The sequence below is a fragment of the Lepus europaeus genome, chromosome 1, assembly GCF_033115175.1.
Source record: "Lepus europaeus isolate LE1 chromosome 1, mLepTim1.pri, whole genome shotgun sequence".
Lineage (NCBI taxonomy): Eukaryota > Metazoa > Chordata > Mammalia > Lagomorpha > Leporidae > Lepus > Lepus europaeus.
The window spans coordinates 72,854,197-72,879,459 of NC_084827.1; the positions used below are offsets into that span (position 1 = coordinate 72,854,197).

General features: G+C 42.3%; 1 protein-coding gene across 7 annotated transcripts in view; it reads right to left on the bottom strand.

Moving 5' to 3' along the window:
- Nucleotides 1-25,263, bottom strand: part of NCKAP5 (NCK associated protein 5) — a 957,082-nt gene that overhangs the window by 48,740 nt on the left and 883,079 nt on the right. For all 7 annotated transcript variants that reach the window (XM_062185802.1, XM_062185829.1, XM_062185796.1 and 4 more), the window contains 2 exons: nt 19,099-19,413; nt 16,506-16,642 (listed from right to left, as the gene is read on the bottom strand). In XM_062185802.1, coding sequence (XP_062041786.1) covers nt 16,506-16,642; nt 19,099-19,413 — 452 coding nt within the window. The remainder of the gene's footprint in view (nt 1-16,505; nt 16,643-19,098; nt 19,414-25,263) is intronic.

A 25,263-nucleotide genomic window follows, 5' to 3' on the forward strand; every position in this document is an offset into this window, starting at 1 on the left:
TGCTCTACTTTTTTTTTTTTTTAAGATTTATTTTATGTATTTGACAGAGTTTCAGAGAAGGGGGTGGGGGGAGGTCTTCCATTCCGTTGGTTCACTCTTCAAATGACTGCAATGACAAGAGCTGAGCTGATCTAAAGCCAGGAGCCAGGAGCTTCTTCCAGGTCTCCCACATGGGTTAAGGGGCCTAAGAACCTGGGCCATCTTCTACTACTTTCTCAGACTATAGCAGAGAGCTGGAACGGAAGAGGAGCAGCCAGGACTCATATTGGTGCCTATATAGGATGCTGGTGTTGCAGGATGGGGCTTTAACCCACTGTACCACAGTGCTAGCACTGCTGCTCCACTTCTGATTCAGCTCCCTGCTAATGCACTTGAGAAGGCAGCAGAGGATGGTCCAAGTGCTTGGGTCCCTGCCACTCATGTGGGAGACCTGAAAGAAGTTCCAAGTTCCTGGGTTTGGCCTGGCCTAGTCCTGGCCATTGTGGCCATTTGGGAAGTGAATCAGTGAACAGAAGATCTTTCTGTCTCTCTCTCTAACTCTGTGACTCTGCAATTTAAATAAATAAATTTTTTAAAAATCCCAGCTATTGGGTAGGAAGGAACTCTGCTTTCCCCTAACTTCATCAAGTATATACTTCTAGATTTGGGGCTAAAGAGGGGCTGTTGGGGTGAAAGAGTGTTTGAAGTGGTCCATTTCTTAATCCTTAAGTTCTGAGAACAAAGAAATCTAAGCAGCTATAATATATTTTCCCTTTCCCCTCATACCTCAAAGGCTTGCATGTCCTTCACCTCTTATAATAATGACTTCCAGAAAGATTTGTCCTAAACATAAGCCCTTTCTTTTCCCCACTTATTCTTCTATTTGCTGCAGTACTTTATGCCTGAGATTACTGTTAATCGTCCTTGCCTTAACCACTCAATGAGAAGGGTCTGGCAAGGGGCTCTTTCCAAATGTCACTATGTCTATCTAAGCTGAATATGAAGCTATCAGGTCCCCAAGGAAACCCACACACCTGCTAATGACTTTTTTCTTCCTTTTTCCTCTAACTGCAATTTACCTTCTTTGCTGGAACAGTGTGAGGATTCACCGTCCTCAGGTAACTTTCAAGTCTATAAAGGATTTTTGCCTCCTCAGGGCATATGTTCACAAAAAGAGACACAACTGAAATACTAATAAGAGGCTTAACATAGAGCAGACACAAATAATCTGTGCTCAGTGTCAGCACTTCAGACAGTTGGTATCTTCCTAATGCACTCTGACAAAGCCTGTGGTAACTGGATCAACAGCCAGTTTCGAGAGGCCCAGGATAAGACCATGAACTTCTGGTTTGTAACCTTTCAGAGGAAGTACACCTTAACCATACAAGTAGGTAGCTGGACCAGGGCCTCGTGTACCTGCTGGGCAGTGATGGGTATGACGCTATTATATCTTGGCACAAACATATGGCAGCTTTTCCCTACCAATGAATATTTCTGATACAACAAGATTAGTCTTCTCCTGGCTGCTTCTTGTCACCACTGACATTTTATGTGGGCTACCTCCTGGTTGCTGAGGACTGTCTTGCATGTTGTAGGGCGCTAAGCACCACTCTTGGGCCCCACATGCCCTGAGTTAAAACAGCCACATATGTCTACAAAGGGTAAGGGGGGCACAACCATATTGGCTAGATGACCCAGTGTGAGTACCTGATGTGTTCATTAGATGATGCGTAAGTTTCTGCCAAAATGTCATCCTCAGATGCACATGGGGGGCTGGTGCTGTGGTGTAGGGGGTTAAGCCATACTTGTGATGCTAGCATCCCACATGAGGGCCAGTTCAAGCCCTGGCTTCTCCACTTCTGATCTAGCTCCCTGGGAAAGCAGCAGAAGATGGCCCAAGTACCTCTGCCCCTGCCACCCACGTGGGAGGTCGAGAAGGAATTCCAGGTTCCAGCCCTGGCCATTGTGGCCATTTGGGGAGTGACCAGCAGATGGAAGATTTCTCTAACTCTGCCCTTCAAATAAATAAATCTAAAACATATATGCATATACATAAACTGATGAAATCTTTACTTAGTAGATACTGAATCGATCTTCTGTATATAAAGATAATTGAAAATGAAAAAAAAAAACCTTGGTGTTAAATTGGAAATTACATAGAAAATTAATCAGTTTTTAAAAAAAATATCATGTAGGATCTCTGTCATTAATGTGCTGTACACTGTTATTTAATGCTATAACTAGTACTCCAACAGTATTTTTTTTACTTTGTGTTTCTATGTGAGGGCAAACTGTTGAAATCTTTATATATACTAAACTGATTTTCTGTATATAAAGAGAATTGAAAATGAATCGTGATGTGAATGGAAGGGGAGAGCGAGCAGGAAAGGGGAGGGTTGTGGGTGGGAGGGAAGTTATGGGGGGGGGGGAGCCATTGTAATCCATAAGCTGTACTTTGGAAATTTATATTCATTAAATAAAAGATTAAAAAAAAACATATATGCATAGGGCCAGTGCTGTGGTGTAGCCGGTAAAGCCGCCGCCTGCAGTGCCAGCATCCCATTTGGTCGCTGGTTCGAGTCCTGGCAGCTCCACTTTCTGTCCAGCTCTCTGCTACGGCCTGGGAGATCAGTAGAAGATGGCCCAAGTTCTTGGGCCTCTGCACCCACGTGGGAGACCTGGAAGAAGCTCCTGGCTCCTGGCTTCAGATTGCCCCAGCTCTGGCCATTGCAGCCAACTGGGGAGTGAACCAGCGAATGGAAGATCTTCCTCTCTCTCTGCCTCTGCCTCTCTGTAACTCTGCCTTTCAAATAAATAATCTTAAAAGATATATATATATATATATATATATGCACAATGGTTTGAGAAATGCCATAGAATTTGAAAGTCTCTGTGCTAGCTCCCTCCCAGTTATACTTTGTTCTGTTCCCCCACATAGAACTGAAGGGACATTTTCAGAACTGAAATTACATCTAATTTTTTGCTTATTTATTTAGTTTTAGATCTACTGCCTAGTTTTCTTTTGAGGCTAGAAGCCAAATACTGATAATTTGTACTGCATTAGGTATCATTCTGTTCCTCAATCTCCATTCCACATCAACTAAGGATTTGGTTTTTACTTTGCAACCCTACTTGGTAAGCTCCTTTTAAAATGTTCTGGGCTGCAGTGTGTTTGAACTTCAGAGGGGGCTAATTCCGGGGGAGGAGGGGAAGAATGTCTATCAAAGGGTGACAAGCTCTGGAGGGGGGCATCTCTTCCTCCAAAATGTCTCATTAGGGTCCCCAGATTCAGCTTCCATCCACAGTCCAATTTAATTGAGCAACGGCCTCGCCACGGCACACTGCTCTTTCGACAGTAGGGTAAACTCATTCTGTCCATCATGGCATTTGCTTACTTAAGGGCCTCACGATATGCAGCTTAAATAACTAAATGCAGGTCACTTTGCAGCCTCCCTTCCCAAGCCTGTGTGAGGGCACAACGGGTTCTTTCTGATGGTCAGCTTTTGATTACCTGAGTTTTAGGAGTTGGTTTTTTGTTTTGTTATGGTTCATGACACGTTTTTTTCCCAGCAAAAAAAAAAAAATTCCCAGACCTCAGCACAGTACAAATCCAATGTGGATAGCTGAAAGGGCTGTGGAACTTTTGACGATGGATAAAGAATGACAGAGATGAATCTGAGACCCTGGTCCACATAAGGGTTTCACAGCAGCCTGCTTGTCAAGACCAGGACTTTCCATTTGTTATAAAGAAAAGTTGAATGCTTGAAGACAAATCCCTTGTGTCCCATTGCACGTGGTCCCCCAATAGGGATGGGCTTGTCAAAAATAAAGAGAGTTTTTAAAATGACCTAATAAAAGAAATTTCAGGAAGGACTGAAGGTAACTCTTACCTATCGTGCCCATTTTAAATAACAGATTTCCCTTGGGAACTCACAGTGATTATAATGAGTTTGGATTTAGTTTAACCCAATGCTGATTTTGCACATTACAGAGATCTGTCATCTTTAAATAATGTGTCAGATGAATACTTTAAAATAGATGCAACTTGGTGTGAATTCTCTATAATATAGCAAAATCTGATTGCTCTATTAATAGCCAGAGTCCTTGGCCTTGAGAAGGCAGGACGGCAGCAATTTAAAAAAAAATTTAAAAAATTCATCACCTCTGCATTATTAGTTGTGAATCTCTAAATATTCAAGCTGAAGAATTAACCAGGAACTGGAGCCATTATCCCTCAGTGTCCCTTTTAATATTGTTTCACAGTCATCACTTCCTTGTGCTTTTCTAATTACTACAAAACCAATTGTTTTTAACTCAACTGCCCTGGCTCTTTGTAATTTGTTGAATGTAATTACCTTCAAATCAAGAAAATGTACTTCTTGCTCAGGAAATCAGGGCTTGAGTAGATGAGCACCATTAGACTGCTGTGGGACCCCTGTCGCCAAGCTTTGCATCCTGCACCTAACCATGGCATTTGATGAGTATAGGGTTTGAGGATGGAGGGGGAAATTCTAAAAGGGGGTCTCATATTGTGATCAATAGGCCTTACCAGGGTTTTATTTGGATAAGTACTTTGATGCAAACCAAAAAGAACTAGGAATTTTGATTTCTCAATAGTGTGGCCCGAGGCAGAACACAATGTTTTTTGATACTTGATTATCTTCTTCTCAGATGATCTGCTGAGTATCTGTTTGTCTAATTAAAGCATCTAGGGAGCAGGGCTGTGTCATTACAGTGACTCCACACTCAGTGGCTAGTGGTAGCCTGGATACAACATGAGCTGAATAAACCAAAGTGGTCGAGTGTCTATCACTTTGACTTGCTTCCTCAATCCTCTTTATCTACTGGCCAGTTGTACTTGAAGATTCTCATAGAACATGGGAAGATTAAAGGTCCTCAACTTTTATTTCTCTCTTTCAGACCAGGAATACAATGTCTATTCAACAGTTAAGAGTTGGTCACTACGACAGTAATTCCCAAAGTGAGGCAGAGAGTATGAGAATCAAACCAAGGGGCCATGAGACCATTTAGACAAAGCAAAGAAAGGCAACAGGATTCTGACACATTCCAACAGCCTCTTCCAAGCTCATCACTGAAGAGTAAGCTAAAACTCCACATCTTTGAGAAACACTAGAAAAATGGATCAAGCACTTTGTCTAGCACAGTGCTTAGAAGAGGAGAAATGTGCTTACTGCATTTCTCTGTGCAAGAAAAGGCTCAGATGGCTAATAAATGTGTGCACATGGGGCTAACCAAGACTTCGATCACTGCAGTTAGTTACACTTACTTTTACTTCACAAACACTTATTAAGTACCCATGATGTGTCCCATCCTCTGCTGAGTTCAGATGATGAATGACAGATGATGAAGACAGGCAGTCTTGTCATGAGTGAAGGAGTTGAATGCTGTTACTGGAATCTTGCCACAGGGTTTCATGCATGAGAGGCTCTGTCTCCAGTATGCCAATGTCAAGAGGTGAAGCCTACTAGTTGGTAGGTCATGGGGGGCTACCATTGGAAGGGATTAAGGTTGTTTACATGGGACCCTGGAATTTTCTCTCATGAGTGCAAGTTGTTAGAAAAGCCTGAACCTGACCCCTGACTCACCTTCTGGTTTCCTGCTTCACCCTCTCACACTCTATAGGGATGGTGTCACCCACCATGGTACTACACTGTCTGACAGCTAACTCTCTTTTTCTTTACAAATACCTAGGCTCATGTATCCTGTAATAGTAACAACAACAAAACAGAGGAGAGCAAATATGCAATGAAGGAAGCATAATACCAAGCAGCAAGTGATGGAAATAAATACAGAGTCTTAGAAAACACACAAGGAAGAGTGACTGGGCTTTGGGTGTGGCTGATGAAGGAGCATCCTGAAAGACCTCATGAAGAACAAACTGAACTGACCCTTAAAGACTAAGTAAAGGTTAGGCAAAAGGTTAGGAGAAGAGGGTCGCTATGAAGACCACACCAGAGAGGTGTGACCATGAGAGCAAAGGCACAGAGGTTCCTCACAGCATCGTGTGATCAGGCCGTGATGGGGATTCTAATGATGCCTAAAGTTTAATACAGGAAATGGTGAAAAATGAGGCTGAGAGGCAAAATGAAGGTCAAGGTAAGCTTTGTGAGCCTCGTAAAGGGAAATCTGACTTTTCAGGTTTCAAATTTAAAATTTTAATTTATGCAATAAGTACTACTTTATCAGAAATGACTCAGTACTTCATTGCGAAGTATCTCTTAAATGATTATGTGTGAATCCAGCTTGCAAGTAAGACATTCACTTATTCAGTAAATAGATTTTATCAGATGTTGAACTAGATCCGCTGACGGAACATTTGACACAGCTTTTTTCCTTAAGGTATACAGGAATCTACATCATTTCAGATTTCATTAGGTAAATGTAACTCTGTGCATCTTGAACAAGTTCCTGTTAACCTTGTGGTGTTTGGCTTCCTCATCTGGAAAATTAAGGTAAAAATTTCTGTTTTATAGAGTTCTCATAAGGACTGAACGAGAAAAGCTTATGAGGAAAGACATCTGGCCTTAACAGTAGACTTGTCAAGAATAGCACCAGGTATATTGGATTCAATAGACCGGAATCTGAATTATTTGTGTGAGTATTAGGAGTTTAAATGAAGAATAAACATAGAATAGGCTCTATAGAAATGTGGCAGAGGAAATGTGTATGCAACCAAGTGGATCCCTGAGAGGAGGAAGCGTTGATACAAATGTGAGGATTTAATGCGCTACTGCCTTCCTGCTACTGCTAAGAACCAATCAAGCTTGAGGAATCTGGGTTCTCCTACAGGGTTTCCCAGCAAACTCTAGGACAAAAGAGCACCTGGGCTTTCATTTTTCTCTTGCTGTTATTGTTTTAATACTTTTTATAGAAGTATGATTAGCATACAAGAAGCTGTGCATATATAATGTATGCTCAATGAGTTTAGAGGTAAACGCGAAACTGGACTTGGTCTGTGGGTGATGGAGAATCCTCAAAGGATTTTAAGCAAAGGAACAACAGGATGAGATCTTGCATTTCAGGAAGGGCGCTTTGATGGCAACACAGATGAAGCACTTCTGGAAGACCAGACAAGCAGAGGGTGGCCTGGGGCATGGGGCATGGAGAAGCAGTGTTGTTGTATGGGCCAAAGCAGGGCCTAACTGAGGCCATGGTAGAGCTGGAGAAGGAATAGATTATTTTTTTCTAATTTTTAAAAAAAGTTGTATAAAGAGAACAGATTTCATGTATTTCCTATATATAGTTTTAGGAGCATAGGGATAGTCCCATCCTACTCTCCCTCCAGCCCACACTCCCACCCTCCCTCCTCCTTCCATTCTTATTCTTTCAATCTTTACAAGGACATACTTTCAGTTTAGTTTATAAGCATAAGCTTAAACCTCCACTAAGTAAAGAATTCAATGAATAGTAAGAAGAAAAGACTCTTCCTCAACAGCAGAGACAACGGCTGTAAACAATAATCAACTCTAGAAGGGGTGGATTTGAGAAGTATGAGGCAGTCAGCTGGCCTTCAGAATGACCAGAAGGTGTAGGGTGAGCAACGGTGTGTAATTTGTACTCCTAGAAGAATGGACATTCAGCTAAGTTGGAAAACCCAGGAAGTAGGGCAGGTTCCCAGGGAGAAAAAGAGATTTCAGTTTGGATGTTTGTTCAGTCTGGCATGTTTGGTGACAGGGACAGACAGCCAGGGAGATGAACTGGAAACTTTGGAGAGATGTCTTGGTGAGAGGTAATTTTGCTTTTTTATCAACCAGGTTCTGGTGGTTCCACTAGGGGTAACTCCCCTCCATCTGTCATTCAGTGATGGAGCTCCACTGCTATGACTGCACAGGATGATCCTTCATCTGACCCTCTGCCACTGGCTTGCCCTCTCCTTTACCTTGTCACCTTCACTCCCTGTGCAAGCCTCCTCCCAGGCTTTGCCTGTAGGAGAGTGGCAGGAATACTGGTTATGCCCAGCATGGCAAATGAGAGAGAGAGTAGCTCTGTAGAAACAAAGCCATGCAATTACTCCCACCTGCTCCCTCACCTGCTGGGCCACCTATCCAGCTCCTAAATCCAGCCTCCACGGCTGACTCTGCTAACAACCTGGACATTTTAAACATTTTTCAAAGCCAAGCAAAGAAACCAACCTTGAAAGAAAAGATGTTGTTTTCCTTAGTGGTTTGTGAGCATATAAGCAGGTCTTTGGAAAGTAGGTTTCTTCTGCCACATTTGGTGTGATGCAAGAAAAACCAGGGAATGTGGGGCACTGTTGCAAAGAAGCAGTCCCAAGCCCTGTTGCGACTGGCAGGTGAACAGCCAGAAAATGTGCAGGGGCTTATGGGAAGGTGCAGTGGGAGGTCGGCATGGGCAGAGGTAGAGATTTCTGACTGTGACTCCTAAAAGCTGTGGTGGACAGATTTCTACTATCAGATATCCTTCTTGACTGAGGGCAACTTCAAGACCCATGGAGAAAGGGCATGTTTGAGAAAGAGCAACCTATCTTGGTTAACATCCAGATGTACTGGCAAACTCCATTCTGCAGGTTGGGGACCTCAATTACAAAACCTTGTTATTTAAAGAGGGGACCACTGGCTGAGGTGACTGTGCTGCACCCATGCTAAATGGCCCTTCAGAGGGTCTGTTGGAAGCCAGCACACATATACCCACACACAGAGCATGACCACTAGCTGTCTCCATACAACATCTTCCCTTCTTGGGGCACCATCATTAGCCAGGTCTTTCCAGGGCTAGCTCCTCAGGGCATGCAAATGACATATCCCAGGCAACAAGTTCACTTTTTTTCCCCCCGATTTATTTATTTGAAAGGCAGAGTTACAGAGAGGCAGAGACAGAGAAAGAAAAGTCTTCCGTCCACTGGTTCACTTCCCAGATGGCTGCAATGGCCAGAGCTACACTGATCTGAAACCAGGAGCCAGGAGCTTCTTCCAGGTCTCCCACATGGGTGCAGGGGCTCAAGGACTTGGGCCATCTTCTACTGCTTTCCCAGGCCGTAGCAGAGAGCTGGATCAGAAGTGTAGCAGTTGGGACTCGAACGGGTGCCCATGTGGAATGCTGTTGCTATGGGCCAGGGCTTTAATCCTCTGCACCATAGCGCAGGCCCCAACAAGTCCACTTTTAAAGGCTCAGGGCAAAGGCCTTGATCGAGACAAGGACTGTCCTGCTGGCTAAGCTGATCTCTGTACCTTGGGACCTTCTCCAGAAACAAACATTTGCCCAGAAGTTAACACTACAGGACAAAACACATCTGCAACTTTCAAGGAGAGGCCTGCTCTCTGGAGGGAATAGGATGAGCTAAGTAAATTCAAGTCAAACATCCCTAATCCAAAAGTCCTAAATCCAAAATGTTCCAAAATCCAAACACTTTTGAGCATCGTGTTGGTGTTTAAACAATTTCCAATTTTGGAGCATTTCAGATTTTGTGTTTTCAGATCAGGGCTGCTGAATCTATAAAATCTATAAAACCAATCTATAAAATCAAAGTCACAGTCAAAACGCAGGCTCACTAAAAATACTGTATATAAATACTTTCAAGAAATGTATCCATGTGTATGATACTCAGTCTGAATACAGAGGGAAACATTAGGCTGGAATGCACCTCATTTTGCAAGGAGATGGGAAAAAATAAGCTTGATGAGTAAGTTTACCATTCACCTGGACCCATAGACGTGACCTTCGTGCTTCTTTGCTGCTTTGTACGACTCAAACAAGCCTAGTTTAAAATATGAACCCTAAAGCATGTTCTGTTTGACCCAAGGGCTCTCATATTTGGAATCAGACAATCTGTCTTCACCTGGATCCTTTCCCAAGACATTTCCAAACTGTGCTTTGACCATTCCTCCTTCTGTCCTACTTCCTTGGCCCTTCCCTTCTCCACCGGAACCTCCTTGAGAGGAGGAGGAACGGTATGGACTTTGAAGATTATATCCCATATAGGTTGAGCATTCTTTATCTGAAATGCTTGAGACCAAAAGTGCTTTAGACTTTGCTTTTTTTTTTATTTCTGGACTCTAAACATACACAAGTGAGAGATACCTCGGGGTTGGGAGTTAAGCCCAAATATGAAAATAATTTATATTTCAACATACCTTATAGACATAACCTGAAGGTAATTTTATACAGCATTTTTAGTATGCCTGTGATCTGTGATCTGTCAGAAGAGTTCAGGGGTGCAAATTCCTACTTGTGGCACCACATCAATGCACAAAATGCTTTGGATGTTGGAGAATACAGATTTTGGATTTAAGGATTAGGGATGTCCATCCTATAACAAGCACAGACAGAATCATGGAATGCATCCTCGACATACTTTCTTCACTTGGTTTCCAAGACACAATGCTCCCTGAGCCCAGCTCACTTCTGCTTCCTCTCCCAAGCTGCTCTTTTTCTCCTCCCTGACCTCCAAGGTGGGAACATACAGTGCTCTCTTGATCTACTCTCCTTCCCTCTTGAGCTCATTTAGTTCCACAACTTTAACTGCCAGCCAGATGTTGAGGATACTCAAATGCACACATCCAGGCTGTCGTATCTACTGAACCGCACATGCCTTAGTCTACCACCCACTCACCACCTCCTCTTGCAGATTTCATGGCACCTCCAACACATCACACCTAATCAGTAACCATGATCTGCCTCCCCAAACCCCAGGCTTGGCCTCTTCCATTTTATTTGGGAGCAACTGAAGTCCTTTCAGGACCCCAGCCTTGCAGGCATCCTTGATCTACTCTTTTACAGCCACCTCTTGTTTATCAGTGATTTACAGTGTATTTTTAATTAGATCTGCAATCAGACCATCCTCATTCACTGTGAGGTATAGTAAACTACGTGTATCTATTCATATATAAATTAATCAAAATTTAAAAAATAATTGAGGAGAAAAAAAGAATAGCCTAAGTGAGGACTCTTAGGAGAACTAGAGCAAAAATTTAAATTAGAAATTCAGTTCATTATGCATACTGGCTGCATTTCAAGTGTTTCAAAGGCCACGTGCGGCTTGTGGCTTTGGCACTGGATGCTGCAGACATGGAAAATTTCCGTCACTGCAGGGAGGTCTATCAGGCATCTGCTCACTTGGATTTCTGCAACCAGCCTGGTCCAAGCTGCCAATGTCTCCTGCCTGGATGACTGTTAACAGCCTCTTAGTTCATATTGCTTCTTTAGTCTTCACAACATGGCATACAGAGTGATGATCGCTTGTAAACATCTCAGGTCATGCCACTCCTGTGCTCAAAGGTGCCCAAAGCCCCTGTGTACATCTCTCAGAGTAGAGGCTAAGCCCTTGGAATGGCACACAAGGTCCTATTAGTTCTGGCCCTTTCACTCATCTCATTTTGTATTGTCAGTCTTCTGATCTACTCTCTCTGACAGAGAGCCCAGCCTCTCTGGCCTCCCACTGCACCCTGACTCTGGGTTCCTGTCTTAAGGCTCCTCTATTATAGGAATGTTTTTTATCAGACATCCTCCTGATCATGTCCTCTTCAGCCCTTGGCTCAAAAATTCCCTTCTCAGTGAGCCTTGCTCTGAATGCTCCATTTAGATGTCACCATCTCTTCACAGCCCCAGCACTCCTGCTCTGCGCCTTACTCAATTTCACATTGTCTTTTTTCTATCACTAGGTCCTCTGAACCAATTGTATAGATTTGATTGTTTGTTATAGCCATTGTTGACTGTCTCACAAAGATCTCTGCCCATTTACTTGGTGCTATAAAGCTGATCCAGGGAAACTTTCAACAAATATTAGCTCAATATTGGATGTATAGATTTGTAAAGCTGGAAGGGGCCCTGGTAATTGCTCTTGGATGGGCAGCTGAGGTTATTTGTTATGGACTTAGAATGAGTTCAAGGAAGGAGGTTGGCCTGGGAGCTGGCCTGGTCTTAAGTGTCTTCATTGGGTAAGCCCATTAGAAAAACTCCCCTTCATCTGGCACATTCATAGGGACATCGACAAACAACAGAAAGACTACAGGACAACAAAAACTAAAATATCAGGAGTACTCACCACTTTCTGCTTGGTAAATGCTATGGTTTGAATATGATTTGTCTGCATGAAACTAACACTGAGGCTTGGTCCCCAAAGTAATGGTGTTGACAAGTGGTAGGGCCTTTAAATGACATTTGGATCATGACAGATCCCTTCCTGGAAGGATTAACGTAGACTTGTATGACAGTGGGTTGTTATGCATGTGTCAGCTCCTCCATCCCTCTCTCCTGCACACAACTACTCCCCTTCTGCTTCTGCCTCCACTAGAAGCCAAGCAGATGCCAGTGCAATGCTCTGGAACTCCCAGAACTGTGAGCTACCTACACCTCTTTCTTTATAAATTGCCCAGTCTCAGGTATTCTGTTAGAGTAACAGAAAACAGATTAAGACAGCATGGCTTTGTATGATGGAATCATTTTTCCTGCTTCTCCAATGACTCATAAAAAGCAAAGAACAAGGTGGTGGCTTCAGATTAATGTGCTATTCTGATAAGCCATTCTTAACCTCAGCACAGTGTTACAAACACAAAGATTTCAAAAACTGGAAATTCATGGTTGCTAGATTACATTTTTCCTAAAAGCAAAATATCAGCCTTCTTTGAAAGAGAGGAAATCATCATTTTATCATGTAATTTCCAAGTTAATATTAATATTTGTGAAAAAGTTGATACTAGAAAAATAATGACTCTGTATTGCATCACTAAAATATGTCTGACAATCTCGAAGGGATAAGAAGAAACTCAGACCCCAGATCACATTTTCAGTTCTACAAGGAAGGGCCATCTGAAAAAACCACATTTTTAAATCCCTAGGGTTGATGGCTTTCTACTACCAACTCTGATTCAAAGAGAATGACAGCCACCCAATGTTCACAATGGCACAGCTAATGGGTCCAGAGATACCTACCATGGCACTAGTGCAGAGCCTGGAAAACATCATCTATGATTCACTGGATGATCTCATTTGCCCAAGTCTGTGGTTAAGAACAAAGTTCTCTTTATTGTCACTCCTTCACTATTGAGGTAGTACAACTGGAGGTTGTGTTTGAAATGCCAGATTTGGAAACAATCCTTACAAATGCACGGCAACATCATGAATTTTATACACAATCTCCTGTACCTACCAGACTTTGAGATCTCAAGAGAGACATGGAATTAAAATATGAAATCAAGATAAGCAGCGGCCCGAACATGGTGAGGTATTACCAGTGACTTCCCTGAGAGAGGAGCCCACGAATGCCACGTACTCCCATGTGTAATTACACTGCTTTTGCTAACTGTCCCCTTCCAACTCCAAAACCATTATTTCAACAGTCCATGCCACTCTCACCATCACTGCCATTTCTGGCCGAGTATGTACACACTCTGGCGACCTGTCTTTGACCACTCACACATATCAAAACAGAGTATCTGATGAGGATGTGAAAGAGTGTGCATTTGGCTGATCTGTGAGCACAGAGTTCTGCTCCCATGCCCAAGCATACCCTCCACCCATGGGAGCTCTGGCTTGCTGGTTCCCCTGCCTCCTGTGGAATTGGTGAAGTACGCTCAATTATCTGGGCTGCTGAAAGGCCTTCTGCCTTTGCCCAGCTCAAGAAGGTCTCGAAGTTACCTGCTCTGCACTCTGTACAGTTATTTACAGGGTCTTATTTTTCTTAAGTGCCCATTATGAGCTGCTATTTCAAGCCTAATGGCTTATTTAGTTAACTGATATCATCATTGGCTTTCAAGTATCAAGCATGGACCTTGGGAACAAAGGAATAAATATTTGCCTAGTAATTTATATCTTTCTTCCAGCCTCCAAAAGAACAGGAGCTTTGGGGAAAGTAATTGCTGACTATATAATTTGTGAGTCTATTGGAATTCCATGGGTAAAGGACTCAGCCTGTCCTCTTGTTCACATGCATACACAGCCTGACTCTCCGAGGAATGTCAGTGGTGTGTTCCGGACTTGCCAAGGTGGCTGTAATTACCATCTGTGACCTTCCCCTCTGTGCACACATGCTGCATACCACACCTAGAACTACAACTGCTATTTGTTGATTTGGGAGGGTATTTGGAATTCTCTTTTACAATTGTAGACTGCCTTGTTAGAGTCTGTTGTTCCTCACTTATCAGAGACAGCTCAAGTGCATACTCATGGGATGAGTCTCTTAAAAGACTACTTGGGAGAATGTCATTTAGTTGGGAATTATAAAAAATTTTGGTTGGGAATTAAAACACATTTTAGGATATGAAGGCACTTCAAAAAATTTCTGGAAAATTGAACTAAAGACAGCTTTATTTTGGTGCAATATTTTGAAATCCACGCATAGTTAGGGGGCTTAAAAAGTTCTCATAAAATGCATATTACAAAAGAACTACAGACAAATTTCAAATTTTTTTCACCAATATACTTAAATTTAACTTCCATTTTTCCACAAACTTGTTGAAATCTGTATAAGCTTGTATAAAGCTCCTTCTGCTGTGGTTATGAATTCAAGTACACATTTTCTTTATTCCCTCATTTACTCATTCATCCACCCATTCAGTAAGTGTTTACTGAGTACTGACTTTATGCCAAGCAGTGTGCTAAGTCCTAGAGGTGCTCAACTTGATTCTGTGGATTCTGTGGTACCAGTCTGGAGGTACTGGGGTTACCAGTAGAGGTACCAGTCTTCTAGCACAGATTATGCCCCTAAACAATGACAAGTCTTCTGCCTGTGGTGTCCATAGTTCAAAAACAATTCCAGGAACACTTCCTGGATAGGAGATACATTCTTCCACAACTCTATTCAACAAACACTAATTATACCAGGTATTGTGCTGAGCCCCATTAATACAATGCTACTTCTTGCTCCAAACATTCCTTACTTGGCAGTGTTCTGAGTTCCCAGCCACAGTGGTGACCATTACAATGCAAGGGGAGAATACCAGTAGGTGAACTTGTACAAGATGATAAAGAAGAGGACCCAAGAGAGGTGTATGCAACTGGCAGAAGCGCTTATTATGTGAGGATCCCAGCTATCACATGTAGAGGGGACAGGTCCTCTCAAGGCCAGCACTGAGTAACTTTTTTAACTTTCTTGAAATTATTCAAGTTCCTTTGTCACTGCCACCCACTGTTGCTTATGAACCTCCCTTCATCTCCACCAACATCTCTCAACCCTGTAACTCTAGTGTCTTCTGACTTTTTATAATTTTCTAGTTCCCAGAGTGTTCTCAGAGTCCCTTGGGGAATGGTAGTAATGCTTCCCAAGGTGTGTTCTCCAGGCCAGCTGCATCAGCATCCCCTGGGAATGTGTCAGAATGGTTTAGACCTTACTCCACACATGCCAAATCAGACCCTGGGTACAGGTTGGGGCAGCAAGAGTTGAAGACCTCCAGGTGATGCCGGGTGCCTGTTCAACTCTGGGAACTACTGATTCAAAGGAGCACTAACAGTTTTATATTTAACTCAAGGCAAAATAGAACACAATGGTCTACTCCCTGGCCTCTCAGACCCATGTCCTGTGAAGGCGGCCATCCCAAGTGCTGTGTGTGGGATTCAGAGGGAGGCCCAGTTCCAGCCTCAGCTCCACAGTAACCTCTCCATGGACTCTCAGTACAGCCCAGCACATTTCTGAGGGTGGAGTTCTCCACTGCAACTTGAGGCTGTGAACCCACAGATCTCCTCACCTTAGTGGTCCATATGGGCTCCTTTCCATAGTGAAGTGGTTCAAGGCTGTGAGAAGGGTCAGATACCCTGAGTGTGGGGCATCTCACATCCTCATCAGATTTGGGCAGAAGCTTATAGTACTGGGGTTCTTGATGTTGATGAGAAAGCCAAAGGCAGCAGAAGTGGGAAGGGTCAAGGAAGGACCAGGAATCTCTCTGGTGGGCTATCTCCAGGACAAGTAGAGAAACAGTCACCAGGTTGAATATGGTCAACACAGCTAGCTGGATGGGATAATTGGGAGGGTACCCAGGAACACTCGTGGGGTGAGCAAAGGTCCTTGAGTCATGGTTCCTCCCTACATCCCATCATACATCAGGGGGCCTGAGTGTGCTGTCACAGGGTTGAAGAGGAACCCACTGCAAAAACACTGGGGGCTGAAGACACAGAGGTCTCACAAGCCCTGGAATATCATTTGAACATTCTAAGCCTCAATCTACTATTTCCAAAATGGAACAGAAATTTATCTGCTTTCCCTGACTTATGAGATAAAGTACATGTTAAAGTCATTGCTGAGGTAATGAAAAAGCTGGGAGGAATACTTCCAAATGGTGCCCTTATTGGCTAGCGAGGGTGATCATCTATTTCATGATATATGACTGAGGAGAGAACATCTACACCCCAAGATCTGGGTGCAGACCAGAAGCACTTTGGATTCCTCAATAACCTACTGTGTTTCTTAATAATTCATGGAAAAGAGTGCGCCTTTGGCCTTGGTGTGCATTCAACAAACCAATGCAGATTTATCCCCAAAGCATTTAAGCATCTTACTTTTCACAATCAGCAGCAGCAGCAGGTGGATGGTGTCCTTTCATCAGTACTCCCCTTACCTGGGTCTCGGCGGCAGTGTCTTCACTCCTCCAGTCTGGAAGCGGCTCTGTCACCACTGAGTTGTTGGTGTAGTCCAATGATGAGCAGGTCTGGGGCCCTGGCTCTGCTTCATCCTGCTTTTGTGAACCAATTTTTCCTAAGTGGGAAACACACGAGAAGTCATAAACCAGCTTTCATGAGCCTTTTATGATGTTGGGGAGGGAGGAGGGAAAGACATTCAGAAATCATAAAGAGGTCTGAACATATTGAAACCTGGGGTCTCTGCCTTTGTGTCCCCTCTAAGACTGCGTTACCTCCATATCTATAGAGGATGCCTGCTTTGGAGACCCTATGGCAAACTGTCCCGGGATCACTTTCCTACAAAATGTTGAAAGACTCAGGTCAGAAAGGATTCAGTGGGCTCACATCTGGGAAACACTGAGGATACTGTTCAGGTAACTGTATACATCAGATCACAAGCAGGTTTCTTTTTCTTTAAAAAGACTTCTCAGATCCCTCAGAGCTAATGGGTATCATCGTAGTTTCCAGAGAAAGGATTCAAATTTGCAGCCTTGCCAAGATGTATTTGAGTAAGGAATCCTTATTTTCCTAGAATACATCCTAAGCTCATGTTGAATAATACTCTCTGGGAAACTTCTCAGAGATGTTAAGAGAACTTTCAGGACAAGACTTTGCAAGCTTTATTGTGCTGTGCACACGCATCAGCTGAGCGTCTGTTAAGTTGCAGATGCTGATTCAGCAGGTGTGTGGTGGGCTCTGAGCCCCTGTGCTTCTGACAAGCTCCTGGATTATGCTGGCTTTGAGGAGCAAGGATAACTATCAGAGAATGATTAAATGAAGTTTCCCCATTACCCATAATAGTAGATTAACCCGCAGAGTCTATGCCTTTGTCATGCCGGGAAGGAAGATCGCTCCAATGATTATCAATGGAACACGCTGTGACAACTTCTCCATAGCGTTTTGCTTGTAAGCAGAAGCTAAGTAACTGCATTTTTATTAGCACCATGAGGCTTTTATAGTTACCTCCATCTTCGATATGGGGGTAAACAGAAAAACAGCATATATATATATATATATACACACACACACACACACTGCACTGGAAACGACTGTTCTAAAGCAGTATAATTCTATTTTCCTTTAGCTCCAGCTTGTTCTACATTCTTTAACTTTCAACATATATGGACACAGAGAGAAGAGAAACGTTGGCAAACTGACTCTACCTCTAACCACAGATATCATTGGATGGACAGGAAACTTCAGGATGGGTGGTGCCAGAATGTCCTGCACTGTGTTCACCTCACTTCTACCTTACTTTGTTTTTTAAAATTTCTTTAACAATATAATTAAGACACAACCCTTAGAAACCAGGTGCAGTGAATATTAGGAGCAAGATCAGAGCAATCTCCTTCCTCTCCTCTTCTTATGAAGCAATTCAAGGCTTGTGGTTTCTATTCAATTTGTTATAATGACAGTGTTTAATCATGGAGTCTACTCAGCGGCCCGCTGCTGAATTGAGGTTACACAAGTGACTATCCAGGCATGGAGCACATAATCTATAACTGAGATTTTGCCCCGGACTCTCTGGAGGCTGTGTCATTAATTAGCGGTGCATTTATTTAAAAAATATTGTGCTTACAGCTTTTGAAAATGTAGTTTTGGCTTGGAGTGAGCAGAAGTTTATAACGAAACATTCTTGGCAATTGGTATTACTATATGCAGGATGAATTCCACCATGGGAATAGACTGATCAAATTTATTCAAAGATGTTTAATTAAAAACCTTCTTTTCTAATTTCTTAGAAGCCTATAGTACAATCTCCACTTGCAGCTCTATTGTAATCATCAAATCAGAAATGAAAGTGTTTAATCTGCAGTTCTAGTTCACTGGGTGCACACATCAGAAATGTAACAGAAGACATACAAGTTAACATTATTTAGTATCATCTTAGGCTGCAATAAATATTTTTAATCTTGAGAGAACAATGAAAAAATGGTGACCCTGAGCCTGGGCCTGTCTGTAATCATGAAAGCCTGTTTCAATTGCCTGTGGCTAAGAATAGTATTCCTCAATGCAAAGACTCACTCAATTCTACCCCATTATTGCACAATCTACTGCTGATATATAAAACTAAGTCTTTTATAGTCCAACATATAAATATATTTAAAAAAGACAAGGAATAAGTCCAAAGACATATGCTTCTGGTTAGGGGGCATATAGCGTTTCAGCTAAATTTATGTGTTGGGCTTAAACTTGTCTATGTTCAATAGGACCATCATAAACCATTTTAAATTTTAGAAGATAAAGTCCCATGAATGTATGTTGTATGGGTTTTCTCTTAATTTATACGTCCATTAAAAAGGTGTTTATGTGTTATTTAATGTGCATGCAATCCTTAATACTACAGGCTAATAAGGTCTTACCCATGCTGTTTTCCATTTTGGGTGGAGGACATATAGGGATTTTCACCACCCCACATTTCCACTGGGCAGACACTGGCTTACTTCCTGGTGCAAGTTTTTCATTTGTCTCAGCAAGCGCATTACTATGGGTAAGAAAAACATCGTGTTTGAAAGGCAACGGGCATTTTACCTGAGGAGACCGGTTTGGGGAGGCAACTCTGAACAGGTCGCACCCCTCTGGCCAACATGATGGGGTCAGATGTGGAGTGAACAATTGTATTCTCTGCAGAGAGCTGGTTGTCTGTGGAGGAAGGCACTTCTCGTTCAAGGGTTTGGGCTCTGAGGGAACAAGCTGCAGGGAGGGCTGGCTGCAGAGACAGCAGGGGCTCAGTGTCCTCTGGGGAGTCTGGCTGGCATAGGTACCGTCCCATGGAGCGATTTCCCGAGTCTGGGAGTGGGAATGTTCCAATCCCACTGTCCAATGTCCTCATCTGGCAGTTTGATTCTGAGACAGAGTAACAGAAGATTAGAGAAGGCTCACATCGAAGAATAAAAGGATCATGGGTATTTGGGGTATGATGGGAGGAAAAGGAGATACATAGAAGGGAAAATTCAAGAAAAACAATAAATATTTAGAAATAATATTAGTGACATAGCAAATTTCCAGGGACGTGCACAAAATGGACATTTGAGTATGAAAATATTCCCCTCACATGATATAAGAGTAACAGGCACATAAACCTGGATAGTTCTCCAGAGTTATAATAGGAAACAAACCATTATTAGAGACCCACTATTATTTTTGATCACCCTTATTTCAGCCTGGGAATCAAGAGACTCCAACCAGATGAAATTTATTAACTGAAATAACATGAGTAATGAGCACACATAACACATTGAAGTGATGTCCTAACAAAGGTAACTGTGCACGAGTAGTGCATCAATTATCTACTCAGCAGTTGACTAAACCTCTGGCCTCTTAATTTGGGATGATAAGTAATTCACAGCTGAAAGGGCCATCTCAAAGCGTACCTTACCTACTGTAACATCACTTATGTGAGCTTCATTTGACCCAGGCACCACTTGATACATTATGAAGACAACCACAGAGCCACTTCATGTCTTTCACCCTTCACTTAGTACCATGATGAAACTCATCCAGTACCCTTTATATTCTTTTGTCATGTCTAGGGATCCCACTATCCTCTATCCCTAGAATTAAACTAAAGTGATTGCACCACATATGTGACATATTAACTATGCCCCATCTTTAGACAATTTTATAGATACAATATCTGAGAAATTATTACATATTTAATTTCTGCAATGGTGTTAGGTTTTATCCTAGCCAGTGAGACAGCTTTCAATATCTTCTGGTTATCCACAAGATCTTCTGTCCATGAGACCATCTTGAGAGAAGCTTCCTAGATCCATCTTATAAGCATCTCCAAAGTCTAGCACTGGGAAGACATACCATTTAGCATCTGTTAGGCAAGGTGGGGAATATAATAGATTGTGATGTGATCCTTGAATCAAAAGCTCAACAGTTACCATTTTTTAGTGCTTTATGGAGCAGTGGCTTGTGGTGCAGTCTCTGGCAACAACTAACTGTGTGAAACCCTGGGCAAGAACCTTAACTTCTCAGGGTCTCAGGTTCTCCATAGGGGTTGCTGTGAGGATTAAAATATGTTCATCATCAAATCCCTAGAATTCACAATGGCATGTAGAACACCACATTCATTACATACTAGTAGCTATTGATTAGGCAAGTAGTTCATCCCTAACTACGTTTTGTACACAATCTCATTTCATACTCAAAAAATTAGTATCCAGATTTCAGATTCTGCCATTCCCTACCTTCTCCTGCAAATCTCTTTGCTATGAGAATTCTTGAAACTCCTTAATGCCATGGCAAAAACAAAGGGGTAAGAGGTAGGAACAGATTTGGCTTTTCTAGGTTCCACTAGGCTCAATACTTGGTTTTGGAAATAATTAAAAGATGGAACTCTCCATTAAAAAAGAAGAAGCCTTAGTCTCTGCAGGGATAGTTAGCACAGAGATACAGGTGTCATTCTCTCTGTATTGTACCATCTAGCCATAGCATATGGCATCAGCTCTGAGTTTGATAGTTTAGCTGTAGAAGCCTGTAGCTGTGTGATTCAGTAGAGCTGTGGCCTGAGAGTTGCTTTTCCTTCCCAGAATCAAAAGGCTAAATTGTATTTATTTAAAAAATGTTTATTTTCATGTAATTTGAAGGGAGAAGGAGAGGAAAAGAGAGAGAGAGACTTTCTATCACTAGTTCAAATGCCTGTAACACTCAGGGCTAGGCCAGGCCTAAGCTAGGAGCTAAGAACTCCATCTAGGTCTTCCATGTGGGTGGCAGCAGCCCAACCACTTGAGTCATCATTGGTTGCCTCTTAAGATGCATTATCAGCAAGTTAACTCAGAAGCAGAGCAGCCAGGATTTGAACTATGCACTCTCACATGGAAAGTGTGCATCCTAAGTGATGGTTTTACCCTGTGTGCAAAACACCAACTCCAGGACTAAGTTTTAGCCCCACTGGTTTTATGGTCTCCACTTGGTCATCTTTACTCTCAACCTTTGTTCATTTTCTTCTCAACTAAGGGGACTTAATTGTTATAGAACAGCCTTTTTCGTCTGAATAGGGATACGTTGTCAGAAGAGTTTTAAAAAGAACTCACTATTCAAAATTCTGCGTCTTTTCTTAATTTTCAAGTAGACATACAACACTCTTCAGGTTTAGTATGTTGATGTGTTATACTTGGGACAATTCTGAAGTCTCAGATATGTCAGACTTACATGGAAGCAGAATTCATCAGAAATGATCCAGCCTTTTGGGATTGGAATTTAAGATTCATGGTTTGTAACATCTGAGATATGTTAGAACCCATGTACCTCTGGACACTGGCCCTAATGATTCACTCTGCGCATGTTCTGACATGTATACTCCAAAAAAGGAGTGCTCAGCAGTGTGGTACAACTTTCCTTTAAGATGAATCATCAGTGGTTTTGCTGTTTATTGCAACGACCAGGAGTTCACTGCTTGATATCAACTCTTCATCTTCACAACTTTCTAAGGTACCAATTATTACCACCACTTACAACTGAAGAATCAAGACTCAGAAAGGTTAAGCAATGTGTTCATGGCCAAATGCTATAAAATAAAGAAGCTGGAGTTGAATCTAAACTTCTGTGATTATAAAGACAATGCTGTTAACCACCAACCTATACTCATTCTCCTCAAGGATACAGGGACATCCACTTAGTTTATAGCCACTGAGGCAGTTAGGTGAGCAGAATATTATACTGTGGTCTCCTGCTGCAAGGCAAAGGCATCCAATTTTTCCTCTGGAATTGGAATTCCCAGAGATCTAGCTTGGTTCCTGGGCCCTCATTCTGAGGTTGAAATACACTGTCAATACTCCAGGCATCTATCTTGGCATCTATCCCAACATACCATGTGACCCAAGGCAGGATGCTTACACACCCTCATCTCTAAAGTTACTGAGACCTACAATCAGGTAGTAATTCCTCCCTCCCTTAAGATTTACCTTGCCTCTCAGCTTGTTGATAAGCATGGCCTCCAAGAGCTGTGTTTTTCTGGCTTTGTCTCTTCCCTCTACATCTTTCCTAGCTTGGAGAGTACTTAACCCAGTCCCTTAAAATGAGGATTCCAAAGGCAAAGTAAGATTCTTGGCTACCTTTTCAGTGATTATTTGGGGATAAGCTCCAAACCTAAAGCACACATGTTTTCCTGGCCTATGACACAAACCATGGGGCAGCTGCAGGATATAGGATGAAAGAAGGAAGGGATTTAGGGTCAATGGAAAAAATGGTGAAGGAAGTCTAAGTCTGGTCATCTTCAGAGGACACCAGCATTTCCTGTTCTCTGTCCCCTTCGATTATTTTCCTTTCTCCTCAACACATAGGATTCCCATACCAGAATCTATGAAGCTGGGCCTTGGGAATTCTGGGTTTTCTGATTCTCTGAGAATTGTGTGCACTGACATTGAGTTCAGAAACCACTTGCTATTAAGGCCATTTTTTATTTCTAAAAATTCCAGATGCCAAATGTACTGAATGTGAATGACTTATTTGAAACTTCTTATGAAATGAGGTGTGGACATTCAGGGGCTCAGATATGCCAACTTTCACCCTCAAAGCAAATTTCTCCAGAATGCAAAAACCTTGGGAAATCAGAGTTTATATGGAAAATGCTGACACTGGCTTTATAGAGTTTCTTTAAAGCACTATTAGTTTCTTACAGTTCATAAAAATATTGTAACCTGAAAGTGTGGTAGATACTGTACTTCTGAAGCCAATTTTTTTCCTCAGAGAATTATAAGAATTCACAAAATAATTAAATGGCTGTAGGAGGAAGATAGTTCAAAAGAGCAAGCCTGCCTTGCATCTTCAATGACTGGACTTAGTCTAGTTCTCAACAAGCCTGAGCTCTCCTTTGAGGTTGTGGGTGCAGCTGCCAACAGGGCCTTGCAAATGAGTTGAAGGGCTGGGTTGTGGGACTAAGTGTGTGCCATTCTTTCTAGGTTGCCAATTATATTGTTGATCCTGGTCAGCCTTCTCACCTGTTTCCATTGTCCCATTGTCTTCATCTTATCTAACTCTCTAGGTAATTTCTCACACTTAATCACCACCGAAAGTCTCAGAAATTACATGAATGACTTAGGGTACCGCATCCCACCCATTCTAGTCAGGACTCACATAGAAAACACAGGGCTCACTGAGGAAAACATCAGCTCCCAGGACCTCTGGGCACCTGTGGGCTGGGGGGTGGTCATCATCTCAGCACACCTGTGATCCATTTAGGGCACATCAACAACAGAATTAGGAACTTTTTACTTGCTTATCCTGCATATATCTGGCATGCAAGGAGATGGATGTGTGATCAGTCTCTTAGCAAGAGACACAGGACTTTCTGTAAGGCTCTCCTTTTTGGAGAAGAATGCTGAGACAGCTTGGGTTAGGAATATTACCTGGTATCAGGCTTCAGTAAGGAGGGAAGTTACTGTATCTGAGAAGGAAATGAGTTGCTTATGGATGAGCGGCCACCATTGGTGATGCTCTGTGTGTGATGTTGGTGAAGAAGAACATCTGGAGAAATGTTCCAATATAAAGTCCCCACTCATCTTGCCAACGAGTGTGACCTTGCTGCTTTCCTCATCTGGAAACCAGACCACGTTATCTTCATGATAGAGGTATCAAAGTATCTGATACACCCATCACAATGCTTCCAACAGGCACACTGTTATTACTCAGAAATGGCAGCATTTCTCAAAATAAGTGCTATTAGACTGTAACTATTCTTGTACAGAACTGGATTTTATTAATCTCCTCTGCATTCTGACATAAGTCCATTCCTGCTGCTATCACTGCCTTTACTCCACACCGTGGTAAAATTATATGCGTCAGTCTGAGGGGGTCTCTGATTCCCTCTTCATCACCAGTACTCAGTACATCACCTGACACATAGTCAGCCTTCACTGATGGGTAAGAATGAATGGATGGATGAAAAACAACAGCTCGTTGTTATACTGACTCACTGACTTTAGTCATTTGATGTGAATTTTTTCTTTTAAAATTTCGATCTGCTGCTTTTTGTTCTGTCCCCAGCAACCAGAGCAAACAGCTGGCTTCCTTCTTTAAACCTATTTTTCCATCCAGCCAGACTTCATTAATTCAGATAGCCAGAGGGCTAAGACTATGTGCAACTACTATTTTAAAGATAGATTTCTCAGAACGTTCCAGTCCTTAGAACAAGAGTGGGTGACCAAGACAAAAGACAGCCAGTAGAATGCTGTTTGAGCACCTTTCTCAGTCCCTGCAGCCACCTCTCAGTATCACCGGGTCTGAAGTTCCCGGATCTACTGAAAGCCATTGTGGCACCATTCTCAGACATTGTAGATGTCATGCTGAATGCTGGCATGGCATCTGACACCAGCACCTACTGTAATTTGAAAACTATGTTCCATGCAAAGTTCCTGGGGGATATTTGTAGTGAGTAAATGAGATTAGTAGCTTTTTACAGGCATTTACACAGAACTTGGAGTTGCTCCCTTTTAAACCATATTGTTCTTAACTGGGATGACTATGGCTTTTCCAAACTTGTTTTATAGTATATTCCTTCACACAACATTGCCATCTTTACCAATAGCTACAAAGAGAAAAGATGTTCTCTCATACTGTTGTAGTTAATATGAATTTCCAAGTGAGTAGACTCTGAATTAGCAATGACTTTGGATGTCTGGACAATGCTACTGATTTTTTTTCCTCAGCCTTCTCTACAGATTCAAGTATCTCAACTTCTTATAGATT